Source organism: Numenius arquata, chromosome 4 (genome assembly GCF_964106895.1).
Source record: "Numenius arquata chromosome 4, bNumArq3.hap1.1, whole genome shotgun sequence".
NCBI lineage: Eukaryota > Metazoa > Chordata > Aves > Charadriiformes > Scolopacidae > Numenius > Numenius arquata.
The window spans coordinates 38,008,432-38,025,254 of NC_133579.1; the positions used below are offsets into that span (position 1 = coordinate 38,008,432).

General features: G+C 40.3%; 1 protein-coding gene across 1 annotated transcript; it reads left to right on the plus strand.

The window, feature by feature from the left end:
- Nucleotides 1–116: 116 nt before the first annotated feature.
- On the plus strand, nt 117–16,791 carry SDHA (succinate dehydrogenase complex flavoprotein subunit A). Its single transcript, XM_074146991.1, has 15 exons — nt 117–194; nt 3,755–3,841; nt 4,150–4,311; nt 4,717–4,860; nt 5,007–5,171; nt 6,178–6,326; nt 7,605–7,729; nt 8,997–9,165; nt 9,739–9,934; nt 10,755–10,926; nt 12,250–12,368; nt 12,754–12,865; nt 13,986–14,116; nt 14,646–14,759; nt 15,617–16,791. The coding sequence occupies exons 1-15, from the start codon at nt 129–131 to the stop codon at nt 15,701–15,703; spliced, it is 1,998 nt and encodes a 665-aa protein (XP_074003092.1). The 5' UTR covers nt 117–128; the 3' UTR covers nt 15,704–16,791.
- Nucleotides 16,792–16,823: the final 32 nt, after the last annotated feature.

Sequence of the window (16,823 nt, forward strand, 5' to 3'; positions counted from 1 at the left end):
GCACTGAGAGCCTGCGACTCCCCCCCTCACCGCACAATTGGTCTCTCCCGCCGAGCCTTGCGGGTGGTGGTGCCGTTAGCGGCCGTCTCGCGCCTGCGCCCTCGTTCGTTCCTCCGGCTCCCTGCGAAATGGCGGTGGCGGTCGCGGCTTCGCGGGGCTTGGCGAAGCGCTGGCTGCGGCCGGCGGCGCGGGCGGTGAGTGTCTCGCCTCGGCCCGTTCCGCTCCGTCCTGCTCTGCCTTCCTGCCGGCCTCCCGGCGGAGGGGAAAGCCTCAGGCCGCCGGGCTGGCGCGAAAAAGCCTCTTCAGGAGGGAAACGGGCCGGCCGGACCCGGGGACCCTGCGTGTCTCCCGCCCCACCTCCCCTCAGCCGTAGCGAGAAAGGGTGCCTGGCCCCTTCCTGGCTCGTTCTTCCTCACGGCTCGGCGTGCGGCCGCGGCCGGCGGCGGCCCGTACCCGCTGTCTCCCCTGTGACCTTGGCGGGGGAGCAGCCGCCCCGAGGCGGGGAGCCGCGGCTGGGCTGCGGGAGCCGGGCATCCGGGAGCCTGGGCCCCCTCGGCGGATTCAGCCCCTCCGGTTCGTTCTGCGGAGTGGGGCCGTCCTTGCTGCTTGGCCCTTGGGGCAGGTCACTGGGAGGTAACTGGCGGTAGGCGCGGCCGGGCCGCTCCTCCCGGGCTGGGAAGCGAGCGCCGTAGCTTTGGGCTGTGGGCGGGTTCCCTGCGGGACAGAGGAAGGCAGCGGGTACGGGGTGTGCTGGGGAAAGGCCCTGAAGTGGCCTTTGGCGGCCACTGGCGGGTGCAGCACCTTCCAGTCCCAGTGCTCGGGTAGAAAGCTTACTGCTGGCTGCTTCTGGGCCTGCGTGGGAAGCTGGTGTTTATCTGCGTGTTGCTTAAATCGGGCTAGTGGTTGTTTCCAGGGCGTGCTGCTTAAACGTCTGACAGTTTTGTTATAGCTCATCTGTAAGCAGTCCTGAGGGGAGGCTTGTTTTTCCTCCGTGGTGAAGCGGAGTTTTCAGTTTCATAATGAGTTTGGGATTACGAAAACAAATGCACAGGAAAAGGACCTTGTAAACGCAGCTGTAGTTGTCCTTGTCTTATAAAGCAAGTGCAGAAAAGACAACCTACCGAGAGGGGGAAAAGGCTTAAAGCATGTCATAATGTTTTAGGTGAACTTGCCCTGATTTAATTTCATAAGGGCCACGATGTTCGTAGTTGCATAACAATTCAGGATTTTTGTATGATCAGTGTTTCCTTCAAATTTGGTGTAACATCACTGCCTGCTTTGTGGACTCTTGTTCAAACTTACTCAGATAAAAATTTAGCTTACATAAAGCTTTAATAAAAAAAGTGTATGTGGATGGGAATAGCAGTTCTGAAAACTTTGTTTTATGAAAGTTTAGATGTGGAAAGAAAAGCAATCTTCTAAACAGCTGTGTGTGTGGTTTTATTTTTTTTTATCATCTATTTCCAGAGTCCTTTGATGAAAAATGTATTTGATAACTTTATGGCGACTTCAGAAAATAACAAAGTTTTTTAAAAGGACATTAGTTGCAGGGCATTGTGGTAGAATTCTGATTGGAGATTGCAGCAGGCTGATTACTCTGGGGAGATAAAGGAATTAGGTCAATTTCTATTGGGGCTTTAGGGCATAAGCACAGTTTATAGCTCTTTAGGGGTTTTTTTGGTGGTGTTTTTTCCCCTTGGTCTTTTGCACTTTCTCTAGGAAATTAAGGAATTAAGATGACATGGAATTGTGCCAAAGTGTGATAACACAACAGAGAGGAAGGGGGAGAGTAACTGCTTGGAGGAGGGTACTAGTAGAAGTCCTTATGAATAGGTGTTAAAACTGATCTTATTTAAATATGGCTGTAAAAAACAGAAGTGTGTTAGCAAATAGGATGACATGTTAGATTTGCTGTTAGGCAAGAAGATAATTTGAGGGAACTAGTATAAGAGATGATAAAACTAGGTTGAGGACAGTGTACTGTAGTTTACTTTGGGGATGGGGGAAGAGGTAGACATTTGGAAGGGGTAGGGAGAGAAGACCTGCTTTTTAGCATTCAACCATGACTATAACAGTTACTGGAAAGGACAACTGTATCCTAAATACTTTAACTAGGGAAGTGCTGATGTCGTTGCACAGGTCCCTAGTATGGCTTTGCGTTACTGAATTTCACTGAATTTTTAGAGTTGGAAGGGACCATAGAGATCATCTAGTCCAACTCCCCTGCCGAAGCAGGATTGCCCAGAGCATGTCAGAGCATGTTACTCAGGACTGCATCCAGGCGGGTCTTGAAAATCTCCAGAGAAGGGGACTCCACAACCTCCCTGGGCAGCCTGTTCCAGTGTTCTGTCACCCTCACCGTAAAGAAGTTTCTTCTCATATTTGAGTGGAACCTCCTATGTTCCAGCTTGTGCCTGTTGCCCCTTGTCCTCTCACTGGCAACCGCTGAAAAGGGTCTGGCTCCCTCCTCCTTCAACCCACCCTTCAACCCACCCTTCAGATACTTACAAGCATTGATAAGGTCTCCCCTCAGCCTTCTCTTCTCCAGGCTAAAGAGTCCCAGCTCTATCAGCCTTTCTTCATAAGGGAGATGCTCCAATCCTTGAATCATCTTTGTTGCCCTTCGCTGGACTCTTTCCAGTAGTTCCCTATCCCTCCTGAATTGGGAAGCCCAGAACTGGATGCAGTATTCCAGTTGTGGCCTCACCAGTGCAGAGTAGAGGGGGAGAATGACTTCCCTCGACCTACTAGCCGCACTCTTCCCTATGCAGCCCAGGATTCCATTGGCCTTCCTGGCCAAAAGAGCACACTGCTTGCTCATTGTCATTTTGCTGTCTACCAGGACCCCCAGATCTTTCTCTTCAGAACTTGACTCCAGCAGGTCCACACCTAACCTGTTACTGTTCTCCTCAATCATATATGCTGAGTTAGGTGTATTTTTCTGAATGGTGTGAAAAAGGAATACTGGGTTCCAAGAAATTGGAGATCTATACTGCAGAGACTAAAATTATGATTGTTTTAACCTGTCAAAGCAAAGACTGGATAGTGGGTAGGTTTGAGTGGTGGGGTTTTTTTTGTTTTGTTTTTGAACATGCCAGGGGAGAGGGAGTAACATTATAGAAGGGGGAAAATTGTGCTTCATTTAGATATTAATAGGTGGTTCTAAATTGGCTACTAATTAATAGAGAATGAGAACAAGAAAACTATCTCTGGCTTTTGATGCAATGATGAGCTGGAACAGCTTTCCCTGCCACCTAATTTTTTGGGTCTTTGTTACTCTTGACCACCCAAAATCATTCAAATTCTGAGGATTGCTTGACATGAGAGGTATCTTCTGTTAATTTCTGTGATTCCCATAAAGTTGCCTTCATCTTTGTTTACTTAGGAAGAAATGCAATAATACTACAGCATTAATTGCAAACATATTCTCTTCCATTAGTGCAGGCTCAGATAGGTCTGAGAGACTGGCTACTGTTAGTGAATAACAGTCTGTGACACCTTGTTACTTGGAGGCTATTCTCTCATGCAGTCAGAACTTTTTTCTTTTTTTTTTTTTTTTTCTGGGGATGAGTATAGGAAAGCTAGAAGTTCATTGCATGTAGCTCTAAAATACATTGATACAATATTCTTGAATACGTGGTATCAGTGGTCAGTAGAGGTTTGTTAGAAATGTACGGTAGCCAAGAATGGTGAAAGTCTTTCCTGTGGAAAAGTTTTTTCCATAATAAATAGTTGTCTTGGTTTCTTTCTATAGTGGCCAGCGGCATGCCAGACTCTTGCACGCAACTTGCACTTCACAGTCTATGGAAAGAAAAACGCTTCTACGAAGGTTTCTGATTCGGTATGTTTGTACTTCTTTATCTTAAGTAACAGATTGGATAATACACGTGATGCTTGAGAGACTCAAAACAACCAGATATTTGGCTTTTAGTGGAGTGTTCTGCTCAAGTACGTACTGAGATTGAGTTGGTGAAATGCATGGCTTTTTTTAATGATAACTTCAACCCAAGAGCATATAACAGATGTAGCATTCGCTGCAAGAGTCTGTTAAGAACATTAAACCTATACTGCTTGTGTCGCCACAAAACTTAAGTTTGACCTAGCTTGAAATATTTGTCATCATAACAAACTGATTTTTTTTTTTTCCAGATTTCTACACAGTATCCAGTAGTGGACCATGAATTCGATGCAGTTGTTGTGGGTGCAGGAGGAGCAGGTCTGCGGGCTGCATTTGGTTTGTCAGAAGCTGGGTTTAATACAGCATGTGTTACCAAGCTGTTTCCCACCAGGTCTCACACTGTTGCTGCACAGGTAAGAAATGAGGTAGAACAAATATTTGAAAAATACTTGCTGTCAGAAAGCTGATTTGGATATGCACGTGAACATGACCTTTCAAGGCATTGCTTTCTTTTATAAATACTGCCTATTCAGTTGAAACTGTTTTGGAGGGCAGTATATATTTAGATTCTATTCAGTGCTTTTTTACTGCCTTCCATGTAACTTTGCAATTCATTGTGTTACACAAAACAGAGTAAGATAACAGCCATTGAAACTGATAAATGGCACAGGTTTTTCGCAGCCATGTTAAATCTGACCTTACTGTATTTCTTGTGCACAGAGGCATAAATGGTATATGATTTTTAACAGAAATGAGGAAAACCTACTAAAACTGTATTTCAGTAATGTAATTCCAGGAAAATGGATTTTCATTTTCAGGGAGGGATCAACGCTGCTCTGGGAAACATGGAGGATGACAACTGGAGGTGGCATTTCTATGACACAGTGAAGGGGTCTGATTGGCTGGGTGACCAGGATGCCATACACTACATGACTGAGCAAGCCCCAGCTGCAGTGATAGAGGTGAGACTCGATGGAACTGATGTCAGCTCCAAGTATTTATAACACAGCCTAGCTTCCAAAGAGATCTCCTTACTTGGAACATAGTAAAATAACTTGTTTGACTGTTGTGCACATGCGTTTCTGATGCTTGTATTTGTATTCAACAGCTGGAAAATTATGGGATGCCATTCAGCAGAACTGAAGAAGGAAAAATCTATCAGCGTGCGTTTGGTGGACAGAGTCTTCAGTTTGGAAAAGGAGGACAGGCTCACAGATGCTGTTGTGTTGCAGACAGAACTGGACACTCACTGTTACATACTCTCTATGGCAGGGTAAGCAGCTGTGAAGTAAACTTGGTTTGGGGTTTTGTGTTTGCAGTTACTGATTTTTTTTTTTTTTTTTTTTTAAACCCATCCCCCAGGGTTTGAATTAAAAAGAAACAAAATGTGTAGCTGTTCGCATATCAGTGAGGAATCCAGGGGAACGACTGATAACAATTCTAGCTTTTCTTCCTTCCTGATGCGGTGTGGAAGGATGTAGCCTAGGTGATGCTTGTTTTCTGTCAGGAGTATGCAGTATGGGGATCTCTGAAAAGAGGTACAAGGCAGTGTTTTCTTTCACTCATCTTCAGTCAGGGAGCAGGGAGAAACAGGAGATGTAAATGCTTGAAGGCCTACTGTGCATTTCTGAGCTTGCTCTATGGCAAATAAGTGACTAGTGTTCCAGCATCTGTTCCTATCAGTTCTACAAACCATAATTGAAGAAAGATTTTGGTTACTTTAAAATGGCAGTGAGCTACTTGAAACCTGAAATTAAGTACCTAGCAGGTAATGATTTTTATTTACTTAGTAGCTAGCTAATTGCCCTGCCTCAGGTTAACACTATATATGCGACTGCAATACAAACACTCAGTGCTGCCAAACACTGGTCTGATCCTTGAGGGCACGAAAGAATGTTTGACTTAATGCCCACTGCTTCTGCTGGTGCACTAGGCTCCCGGAGGTGTATTCTGCTTCTCTGTGAGAGGCTGAGTAAAACGTGCTTGTACATGTGTCAAGCACCACAGCTGACTAAAGTGTTGCCAAATATAGAGGGAAATAACAAGTCTTGCTGACTAGCAGTGACTACTCAGAATTAAGTTGTTTGGTAACTATTTGTGTCTCTTTGAGCTAGAATGTATTCATTAGCAAATTTTTACAAAGATTCGTGAGGAAACTGGCTTCACTGAGAGTTGGTGGGGGTAGGTTTTATATACAGCCCATATGCATTGGCCGTTTTGAAGAGAAGTTACTTCTGTTTCTGTATTTTTCTTAAAGTTCCTTTTTTATTTTCCTCCAGTCTCTAAGATATGATACAAGCTACTTCGTTGAATATTTTGCCCTAGACCTACTTATGGAAAATGGAGAATGTCGTGGTGTTATTGCCCTTTGCATAGAAGATGGCACTATACATCGTTTTAGAGCAAAGAACACTGTCATTGCCACTGGGTAATGTAATGTTTATGATGGACAGAAACTTGAGAGTGCTACTAGTTGGAAGTCTGTGTGTTTGTATGTGTATTTGAATCCATAGTGTGGAGTTGAAGTGTTGACTTGCAAAACATAATCTATATGCTCATCTTCTGCCCTCCATGTTGATCAAAAGCAATATAACTGAATTCAGTCATTTCATCTGAAAGAAGGCATATACTAATTTTGTGACGAAGTATAAATTTAGTACAAGATCTAACTTTGCGTTCTAGAACAATGACGTAAAGTTGGAATGTGTAAGAGCAGTGTGTATGGTCCAAATGGTCTTAGATTTTTAAAACATGGTGTTTACAGCAGACATTGTTGCTATGCTACCAACATGGGCATATATCTGTAGGGTTTTAAGTTTCCTGTAGAAAACAGCTTTTTTCAAAATTCTGGAGACTCTATTGCATTAAGATAATAACACTGTAAGTCTAATTGTTGTAGGATGAAATTATCAGAAGATGAGTGTAACTTAGCATTACTTGGTTGCAGAAGTTTGTGTATATATATTAGAATACTATATGCATTAGTCTTTTACTGCTTATGGCTGTCTCCTGTCTTTTCTATGCAAAATATTTATAAACATATCTGTCAAATAAAAATACTTAGTTTGATTGCCTTACATAATTTGGCTTGATTTAAAGCTGAGACTGTTTTCCTACTTGTGCATTTTGAGGTACATACAATATGTAGATTGATATTTCTTTTGAGAGTTTGTCCTGAAATTGGGAGAACTGGCAGTTCTCAATGTTGGAAGCTAACCTATTTCTGTCATAAGAATTCATATGTCATACCTAATCTTAGAGAACTAAGTTTTGAAATCTAAGAATATAAAATCAGGGCCATATCGAGGATATAAACCTTTGTTGTATGCTGTTTTTCATAAAACTGCTAGTAATAGTTTGAATGAAGTCTAATGGTATTGGATTGGGAGAGCTTTGCCAGGAAAAAAGTTATTTCAGAAAAAGGCTTCTGATACTAACTTAACTATCCTGCTTTGGAATTGTTACTCTACTTCTTGGACTTTGTCACCAGCTGCTTTTCAAATATGGTTGAGCATAACCGAGCAATACCAATCTTATTTTCTTTTCATTGAGCTTAGTACAGAAGATGGTAAACCTTATGTGTCTTGCTTATTACCCCTCTGCTCTACTTCCATTGTTGCAGCAACAGAATAGTTAACTGATACATTCTAGTGACTTTTTCTTTTTTTTCTCCCCCACTAATTCGGCTCACTTTTGTGTTCTGTAGTGGGTACGGCCGCACTTACTTCAGTTGTACATCTGCTCATACCAGTACGGGTGATGGCACTGCTATGGTCACACGAGCTGGTCTTCCTTGCCAGGACTTAGAATTTGTACAGTTTCACCCTACAGGTACAGCATATGAAACAATACTTACAACGTTATTTTTAATGAGTTGAACGGATGTTTTGTTATTATAAATGTGCTCAAGTCAGTTTGCACTTTTTTGCAGCATTTCATTGGTTCATTAGTTGCTTGTGACAGGTGTTCAGGCTTGTCTGCAACTGCTATTGAATATAAATCTGAGAGTAAGACTTACAATACGAGAGGTCTCAGCTAGTCTAATTTAAGGACCAGTCTTAACTATTTTGAGGTGCTGTCTTTATGATACTAACAGGTTTTATGAATTCCAAGCTGAAACCACCTCTTAAGCTTATGTTTCCTCTTGCCTTTAAAATATTAAAGGGTTTGGTATTAGATACAGGAGTAATGGGATAGATGCAAATGTTAGGGAATTATATACTGGAATCTGCTGTGGAAGTGGGGTAGTTGAAGTAAAGGTTTTGTAGCACAGAATTGGTATCTGAACTGTGGACAACAACAGTCTCTAAAAAGTGGGGTTTTTGCTAGCTAATTAAATGCTTAGTTTTAACTTGCAATAAATGGTAATTTTTTAAATTGTTCGCTTAATTTTACAATGTTACTGTTGTTATATCATACAGATCCAACTTTCATTTGACTTCACTAAGGTTTTTCTGGTCAAAGAAGCTTCATTGCTTGTGTGTTAATTCTATAGCTTTTAACATAGTTTTCAAGTGCATGAGTTGGTTAGCATTTTTGTTTTCTCTGATGACCAGTGCTGAAGGCGAACAGATAGGCCTGCCTTCTCTAAAGGAAAAGGAAACTGAGTAAGCGCTGGCATTCTGTATGATTTGAAGCCATCCTGTACTGCCTTAGCACAGGAGAGGAGAGAACAAAGATGAGCAAACTGGCCTTGAGATAATTGACTTATGGTTTACTTCAAAATCTTGAACAAAGTAATTGCTGAAGCTCTACAAAATCTTCATAAAATTATTCTTACATGTTGGTGGTGGCAGATCTCTTCCAGTTCTAATATTAGATACATATATAGATATATATATTAATATATATTAGATTCTGTGGGTGTTCCAAATCAACTTGCTCACTGTTTTGCAAGAGTGTTTGAAAGGAGTAACAATACATGATTCCAAGCAGTCTTGGGTGGCAGTTCCTAGCGGTATGATTAGGGTGGAATAAAATCTACCCCTGTGACTTATTTGCATTATTTTAAGAAGACCTCGTTTAGTCAGTCCTGGTCATCCTGATTATGAAGCTGTCTAGAGAATATCTCATTTAATATTACTTTCTTTCTTGACAGGTATCTATGGAGCTGGCTGCCTTATAACAGAAGGATGTCGTGGAGAGGGAGGTATTCTAATTAACAGTCAAGGTGAAAGATTTATGGAGAGATATGCACCTGTTGCTAAGGATCTGGCTTCCAGGGATGTTGTGTCTCGTTCTATGACCATAGAAATCCGTGAAGGAAGGTTAGTTAAATACTCTTAACGAAGCTGCAGAATAAATACTTAATCATACTAGATTGTATACAGTACAGTATTTCATTTGATAAATGCCTGATAATGCATGGGCGTGAGCTTTAATAACTGTGAACTGAACACTGCATGTAGGGCAGAAATTTTGCTTATTAATTCTTAATGACACTGAAAGGGAACACAGGATGTAAGGATTCTCCTGTTTGAATTTGGTGCATCTAGAGACAGTTGCTCAAACAAGTTTGATGTATATGCTTTTACTGCAAATGATTGAAATAATTTAGTGCTCTGTTCTCATGACTAATTATCTTCATTTTTTACATGTTTCCACAGATATATTGGTTTAAAGTCTTAAATACTATGAATTATTGTGAAAAGAAAGCTGCAAAGTGAAAAATGCTTAAATTCAGCCAGGTTCAATGGTCTTTTCAAATATGCTAGATATTTTTGTCAGATGACCTTTGAAATTTTTTTTTTTTTTAGAAATGAAACAAATTGAATTAGAAATATTACTGGTGTTTGCAGAATTCCTGTTATGTAGTCCAATGTTGACCTTTTATTTTGTAGGGGTTGTGGTCCTGAAAAAGACCATGTGTACTTGCAGTTGCACCACTTACCACCACAGCAGCTAGCAACCCGTCTCCCAGGCATTTCCGAAACAGCTATGATATTTGCTGGAGTTGATGTCACTAAAGAGCCTATTCCTGTTCTGCCTACTGTGCATTATAATATGGGAGGTATTCCTACTAACTACAAAGGACAGGTAAATAATATACAGCACTTGCAGTATTGTTTTTATCATAATAATAGGAATTTATATAAATATAAAAAAAATACAAAAGCATTAACAGTGTTTTTCATAAATATAATGATGATGAATAAAATTATTAATAATATTATTATAATGATGTCACAGTACTTAAAATGCACACTTAAGACACACAATCTGCTTTGTTTTTGTAAATAACCATGTTCCAGTCCATCTGGAGATGGGAGTTCCAAGAAGCATCTAAAATGAAGTTGCTGTCGTGTTTGACAACAGTTGTCAGTTCATCAAGTTGAGGATAATCTAGTTTGATCTTTGTTCAACTATGGCTCTGTTACAATCTATAACTCAAGTTAACATATATATATTAATTCTCTGTACCTCATGTAATCTGTACACTAAAGAAAATTTCTCCCGCTCCTACTAGCTAGAAGTCAATGTGGTGATGTCAGCTGAATTTTTCTATTTCAATGTATTGTACTTGTTAATTTTTTCATGTAAAATTTTGCCTTGGAAATATGTGCAGATCAGACTTTCTCCCTATGCTTTTCTGACTTGCTGCAGAGTTTTGATGAAACGGAACCATCTAGTAAGTAGTAATACTATGGTATGGTAAATGGTGGCACCATTTAGTGCCATCTGTATTTACATAGTATTACTACTTACCCTTTAGAACTAAAGTATTTATGAATTTAGAGTTTGAGAAAACTTTACACTGCTGTGTTCCATCCTTACGTGCACGTGGCATTTGCAAATAAGGTGGTTTGCACTGTTATAAATTGTTTAAGAAATTAATATTAATTGTCTGAAATGACAGGTGATTACACACGTGAATGGTGAAGATAAAGTGGTACCTGGTTTATATGCTTGCGGGGAAGCAGCCTCTGCATCTGTCCATGGCGCAAATCGACTTGGAGCAAACTCACTCCTGGATTTGGTGGTCTTTGGTCGTGCTTGTGCCCTTACTATTGCAGAGACATGCAAGCCTGGTAAGTCTCTTTTTTTTTTTAGAGACATTTGGCTTTATGATTTAATTTCTGCCCAATAAAGACTTGTTGCTACGTAATTCAAACTCAGAATGCTAGACAGACTTTTATGTGTTTAAAAAGGCAGAAATCCCTGTTTATGCTTTTTATAGGCATGTTCTTTGCTATGCACATGTTTGACTGACACTTGCTGTGTGAGTTGATCTTTTTTTAAACTAGATTTGGGTCAATGCTATTGGCAAAAACAGTTGAGATTTTCCACAAATTAGCAAAACAGAATATTGGATATGAAAACTAACTTCTCTACATCCTGCACTGCATCTTCTACATCAAAATGTAGTCTGTTTTACACTTGGCACTTTTGTACACTGCAATTTGCTGCCACCTTGTTGATTTATAAAGTGGACTGCTCATGCAAGTGATACAGTTTTTAGTATCTGTCTTTTAATATCTCATTCCCTCTGTGTATTATCACTACTGAATATTATTTTTAAATAATATGGTTCAGCAACAGTTAATGAGCTGAGAAAACAACCAAACAAAACGCCCTACAAAACCCCCACAAAATACTGTAAGAGGCAGTTATATTGCCAGAGCAGGTGAAGTCCAACAGTTGTCATCTGTTTGCTCATTGCTTAGTGTCTAAGTGAATAAGATGTTTTGTTTTTTTCATTCTGACTGCACAAAGTGCATAGAGTGGTGGTTCGTGATGGAATCAGCTTAGATCTAGCGGTGCCTATTGGCTCTGGCTTTGTGCAAATTTTTATTAGGATCTTTCTGTGGCTTCTTTGAGTCTGAAGTTGCAGGAAGGTTTTTATTAGTCTGAATGCAAAACTACATGTGAGATGAAGCGTGCTGGTAAGATGCTGTCTTTGGTTTGTTACCCAGTAACAGATGGGTTCCAGTATTAGAGATCAGATGCAGAGCTTATGTGTAACTGCTGAACTTACTGACTGGTCCCTTAACAGGTCCAAGAGAGGGTGGCAGATTTGGGGGTGAGGAGACAAGGAAAGCATAGGATAAGCTTATTCTGTAAATTAAAAGAATTTGCATCAAGTGCGGTTTTTAAGGAATTAACAGCAGAATTTAGTCAAACCTATAAATTCCCTACTAACCGTCACAGGAAAGAATGTGATTTATATATTCCACGAGAACTCTATTTTTAAATGCATGGATACTGTTGGGGGGAATTCAGGCAAGTTACAGTTAACCTGCACCTCAGAGGAAGAAAGAGTTGACTAGAAGACAACCGGTTGACTTTTAGTAGTATGGAACTGCCAGAAAGTAAAACCAAGCCTGACCTACTTACTGAAACTTTCTTATTAGGAGAAGCAGTTCCCTCCATTAAACCAAATGCTGGTGAAGAGTCAGTTGCTAATCTGGACAAATTAAGATTTGCTAATGGAACCATAAGAACTTCAGAAGTGCGACTTAACATGCAGAAGGTAAGCCTCGTGAAGCTGTCAAGTATAAGGTGGGAGAAGCTGGCAGCAACAGAGGTAGTTTGGTCACTTTGTGAAATACGCTTCAGGATTTGTGTTGCAGAAGTAAAAAAGCAGTGTGAGAAGATTGTCTGTGGGCAGAAAAGCTACATCAGTTTTGTTAGTTTCTTCTTCCTTTCATGATTATTCCTCTCGAATAGTTTACCCAGTCTATTATAGAGTGATGTTTCCCGTATTTGGGGTGAACAGAAGAATGTTTTTTCTTCAGGCTGCAGACATACTTGAAGTCAAAACAGCTCTATATCAAGCTCTGTTGGAACTGATGATGTTATGTGGGGTATTAGGAATACGCAGTGTATGGAACTGATTTTGTTTTACTGTCTTACAGACAATGCAGAACCATGCTGCTGTATTTCGTACTGGTTCTGTACTCCAAGAAGGCTGTGAAAAACTTAGCGGAATTTATAGTGATCTGGCTCATCTAAAGACATTTGACAGAGGTAACTTGATAGCAAAGAATACACCTTGGCCAGAGTAGTGCATCAGAAAACTGTGGGTTTTGTCCTTCTGTAAACCTTGTGTGTTTCTTCGGCTAAAGGCTTTGACCATTTTGAATCTTTCAAAATAATTTGTAGAGCCCTACTTGCTAAACATGGTAATCAGTAAAGTATTTGATCTTATTTCTTTCAAAGAAGCAGAGACTAAAATTGGAGTTAACTGTATAAGGTACTAACTGCTCGTTATCTCAGGATATGACATGAAGTTGTTCAAACACTGAGATGAACTTTATTCTTTTGTATCATCTGAAAAGGCCAAGGTTGCACAAAGGTAGCAAGACTGTTCTTAGGCTGAACACTCAGTCTTCGTTCTCCAGCTGAGCAGATAGCGCTGCATACAGATACTGCTATGTCTTGCAGTATATCTTAGGAGAACTTGCTTAATGAAATAGATGTGATGATGTACCTTTTGTCCACTCATGCTGTGTATTTCTCCCCAACTACTGCTATTGGGCATGTATCCTAACACTGAAAGTTGAACTGGCTCCCTTGGGCAGCTCTCTCCAAGCATCAAAATGTTCCAATAGCTTAGAATGTAGGGATCAAAATGAAGAGACATTCATGTAAGTGAACTTTGGTACGCCTTGGAGATACTGAAATGAAGAACCACCTAGTATAACTAATGGTTGGTTTTTCTGGTTCCCCCCACCCCTGCCCTGAGGGTGGGAAGGAATGGAAAGCCCTGTTTGGATCTGTTATGGATCTACTTAGAGCTGCCATCTAGCTAGATCTTGTGATCTGAAATGACTTATAGGGACTGAGTTGTAGGTATGATATAAAGCAGGCAAGAAGCTACAGAGTAATTTTGTCTTAGTACATATTGCAACAGGGACACCTGGTAGAACTACTTGAATTTTTCTAAGATTGATTAGAATTGTTAAGGTGTAGGAATCATGACTGAGCCTTGCAGGCAACAGTGAGTAATTTAGTATTGCAGAGTACCGTGACTGCAGTAGGTAGAGCATTGGCTAGTTCGATTCTAAGTATCAGCAATAAGATAGAAGTAAATTGAGGAATAACTTGTTTGTAGAATATCTTCCAAGGTATTTTAATATTTTACTAGGTATTGTGTGGAACACTGACTTGGTGGAGACCCTTGAACTGCAAAACCTGATGCTTTGTGCCCTGCAAACCATTTATGGTGCTGAGGCTCGCAAAGAGTCCCGTGGTGCTCATGCCAGAGAGGACTATAAGGTATAAATATTTTTTGTGACCTGGATGTAGGATTGAATTTCCTTGTTATGTGGGTTTGGATGTATTATTTAAAAGTTGGAATTTCTTCAAAATACAGTCTTCAGAGTCTTGAGTTAAGAATAGCATAGTATTTGTTTGAGGTCCCATCTGCTCTGTTTTATCTGTTCTTATTTGTTATATATAAAATGACCAATACATGCAATATTGGGTAATGATCCCGAGAGAAGAGTTTTTCCACGTGTGCATCTGAATGATTAGAGAGGTCTGAACCAGGACTACAGTAATAATAGGGCCATGAATGCACAAGCAGGACTTCAAGCAGAATAATTGGCCTATGTAAGGAACATTACCTTAAAGCCTTTGTTAAGTCTTAGTATTTAAAATTTTACATGGGCAGTGTTAAGATAAAGCTTGCTGGTTATTAAGAGACACATTATGTTACAGTTGTAATTGGAATGCCACTAATCGTGGTTGTAAAGCGGTTTGCAGATGTAATTTCTGGTCTCTACTAACCTAATTTTCTTCTTAGTTACGGATAGATGAGTTTGACTATTCTAAGCCACTCCAAGGCCAGCAGCGGAAGCCATTTGAAGAGCACTGGAGAAAGCACACCCTTTCGTATGTGGATGTCCCATCTGGGAAGGTACGTTGAGCCTGATGCTTGAGGGTTTGTCTCGCTGTCAACAGACAGCTCTTGATATCATGGTAATACTGCAAACGATTGTCGCTGTCTGAGGTACCTGATACAGTTTAGTGTATTGAACATTTATTCTGTTGTTGAATGTAGGCATAACTGGGAGGAGTTACTGTTGATCTTTCGCAAGTGATTTTGTGATTTGAGCTGGAATTGTTTTTCCCCTTGTATTAAGCTAGTACGAAGTTGTTTGGTTATTTTTCCTTTTCCTCTGATGGTGGCAAAATCTGTTGTTGGTGTTTAGCATAAAGTTTTAAAGGGCCAGATTTCAGTTTTTTCTTTGAAATACCATTAAAAATCTTGAGTGTTTGGTTTTTGTATTCCATTTTCCGAATACTCTTCATTTTCTCTCCCCCAGTTCCAGCTTCCTTGAATCTAGCTTGAGGACAAGTGAGAACACTTCACTTGCTGAATAACTGCTGAGGATGGAAAGATAGCGCCACAGTTATTTCCTAGCTGGGTTGTCTATCTCAAAGACTTTTGTAGTAGTTTAAAGATCTAGGACCTAGCAATCTTTACTTTTGTCTAAAAGGCCTTCTTAAAGTAGTAATCTTCTGATACCATTTTTGGCCAGGCTTTGGTTTTTAAGGAATTCAGGCAGTGGTAACTTGGTGAACTTGAACATTCCCTGTAGGTTACTAACTGTTCATTTTCTATGGAAGGAAAAGAATAACGGAGAAATTAGCTTAATATGAATGAAGTCACTCAGTTACTTGTGTTATTCGGTCATTCCTGTAAGCTAGCCTGTCTTGTTTAGATACAAGTGGTTGGTTTGTCTTAAAGTTCTTTATTCTCTTTTACTTCAGGTTACCTTGAAATACAGACCTGTGATCGACAGAACTTTGAATGAAGAAGACTGCTCCACTGTCCCACCTGCTATTCGCTCATACTAGTAACTTACATTTAACTTGCAGCCCTCTCCCAGAGGGGGTTAGTGTACATAAGCATAGCATAAGCATAGCACAAGCAAGTCAAAATAGTGTTGTCACTATCAATTACTGGAAAATGCAAACTAAACTTCTCTCCAGCTTGTATTCTGCTGTGGCTTACTGTACAACTCTGAAAATGGAATGCAGGACAGCTTATGTTCTTCCACCCATCTGTCAAAACTGACAGGGAAAACACGACATGTCTAAATAAAGTGATTGGAAGTCTTGTATTTGTTTGAATATGCTGTTATGTATATAAATGCACTGCAGTTATTCTGAATGTATAGTTATTTCCATGTTTTAAGAACAAGAAATGCATTGCAGATGGAGATGCTGAATTTGACGATATGGGGAATTAAAATTAAGCAAGTAATGTGAAACAAAATGAGGCACTAATAATTACAACTTTGTTTTTTTCTAAAGCTAAAATTGTAAAAATTCTCATACTCATACTGTTGTTTTATCGAAGGAAACAAAATACTCCTACTCCACTGTTTCTCCAAAATATACCATGAACAGGATATAATCTTAATAACTAATCTATGCTGTCTCTGGGATGTCTGAAGCCCTTTTTGTGGTGTGTCCTGTGTGCGTTATTTCCTAGACTGTCTTTACTCTTAGAGGAGCCAAGGGGCGGTTTTGCAGAAGACTTAACTAAATATTAAAGTTTACCAGCCAAGACATAACTTGTAAGGCATCACTAGGAGCCATTTCTAGCAGCATTTCATGGAGGAGTGCAGGTGTAACTATGCAGATTGCAATTGAAGGGAGCATTTCTTAATATTTTGCTGAATGTTGGCGGTTGGAAAAAATGAATGTTGGGAAAACTGAAATGTGGGAATGGTGCTGGTGGTGGTTGGAAAAACTGAATATGTTGTATTTCACTCTTGCAGCGTTTCTGTACCTTGCACCCCTTGCGTGGGCAGGAAGGGGAACAGGCTTTTTTTTCATTGACAGAGCCCTGACTGATTGTTAAGGAGCGAGGAAATAATGTTTCATCCATCTTTTAGAAGATGACAATAAAGCGGTGGGACCTTCGTCCCACCCTCTGCAAATCGCCGTTCCAGCTGTTTCCCCTCCGCCC

What these genes read in the sequence shown, in the direction of transcription:
- SDHA (XM_074146991.1), top strand. Translation starts at nt 129, where the DNA reads ATGGCGGTGGCGGTCGCGGCTTCGCGGGGCTTGGCGAAGCGCTGGCTG. An exon ending in CTCACACTGTTGCTGCACAG is followed by an intron (nt 4,312 to 4,716) that starts GTAAGAAATGAG and finishes TTTCATTTTCAG; the next exon opens with GGAGGGATCAACGCTGCTCT. An exon ending in TGCGACTTAACATGCAGAAG is followed by an intron (nt 12,369 to 12,753) that starts GTAAGCCTCGTG and finishes ACTGTCTTACAG; the next exon opens with ACAATGCAGAACCATGCTGC.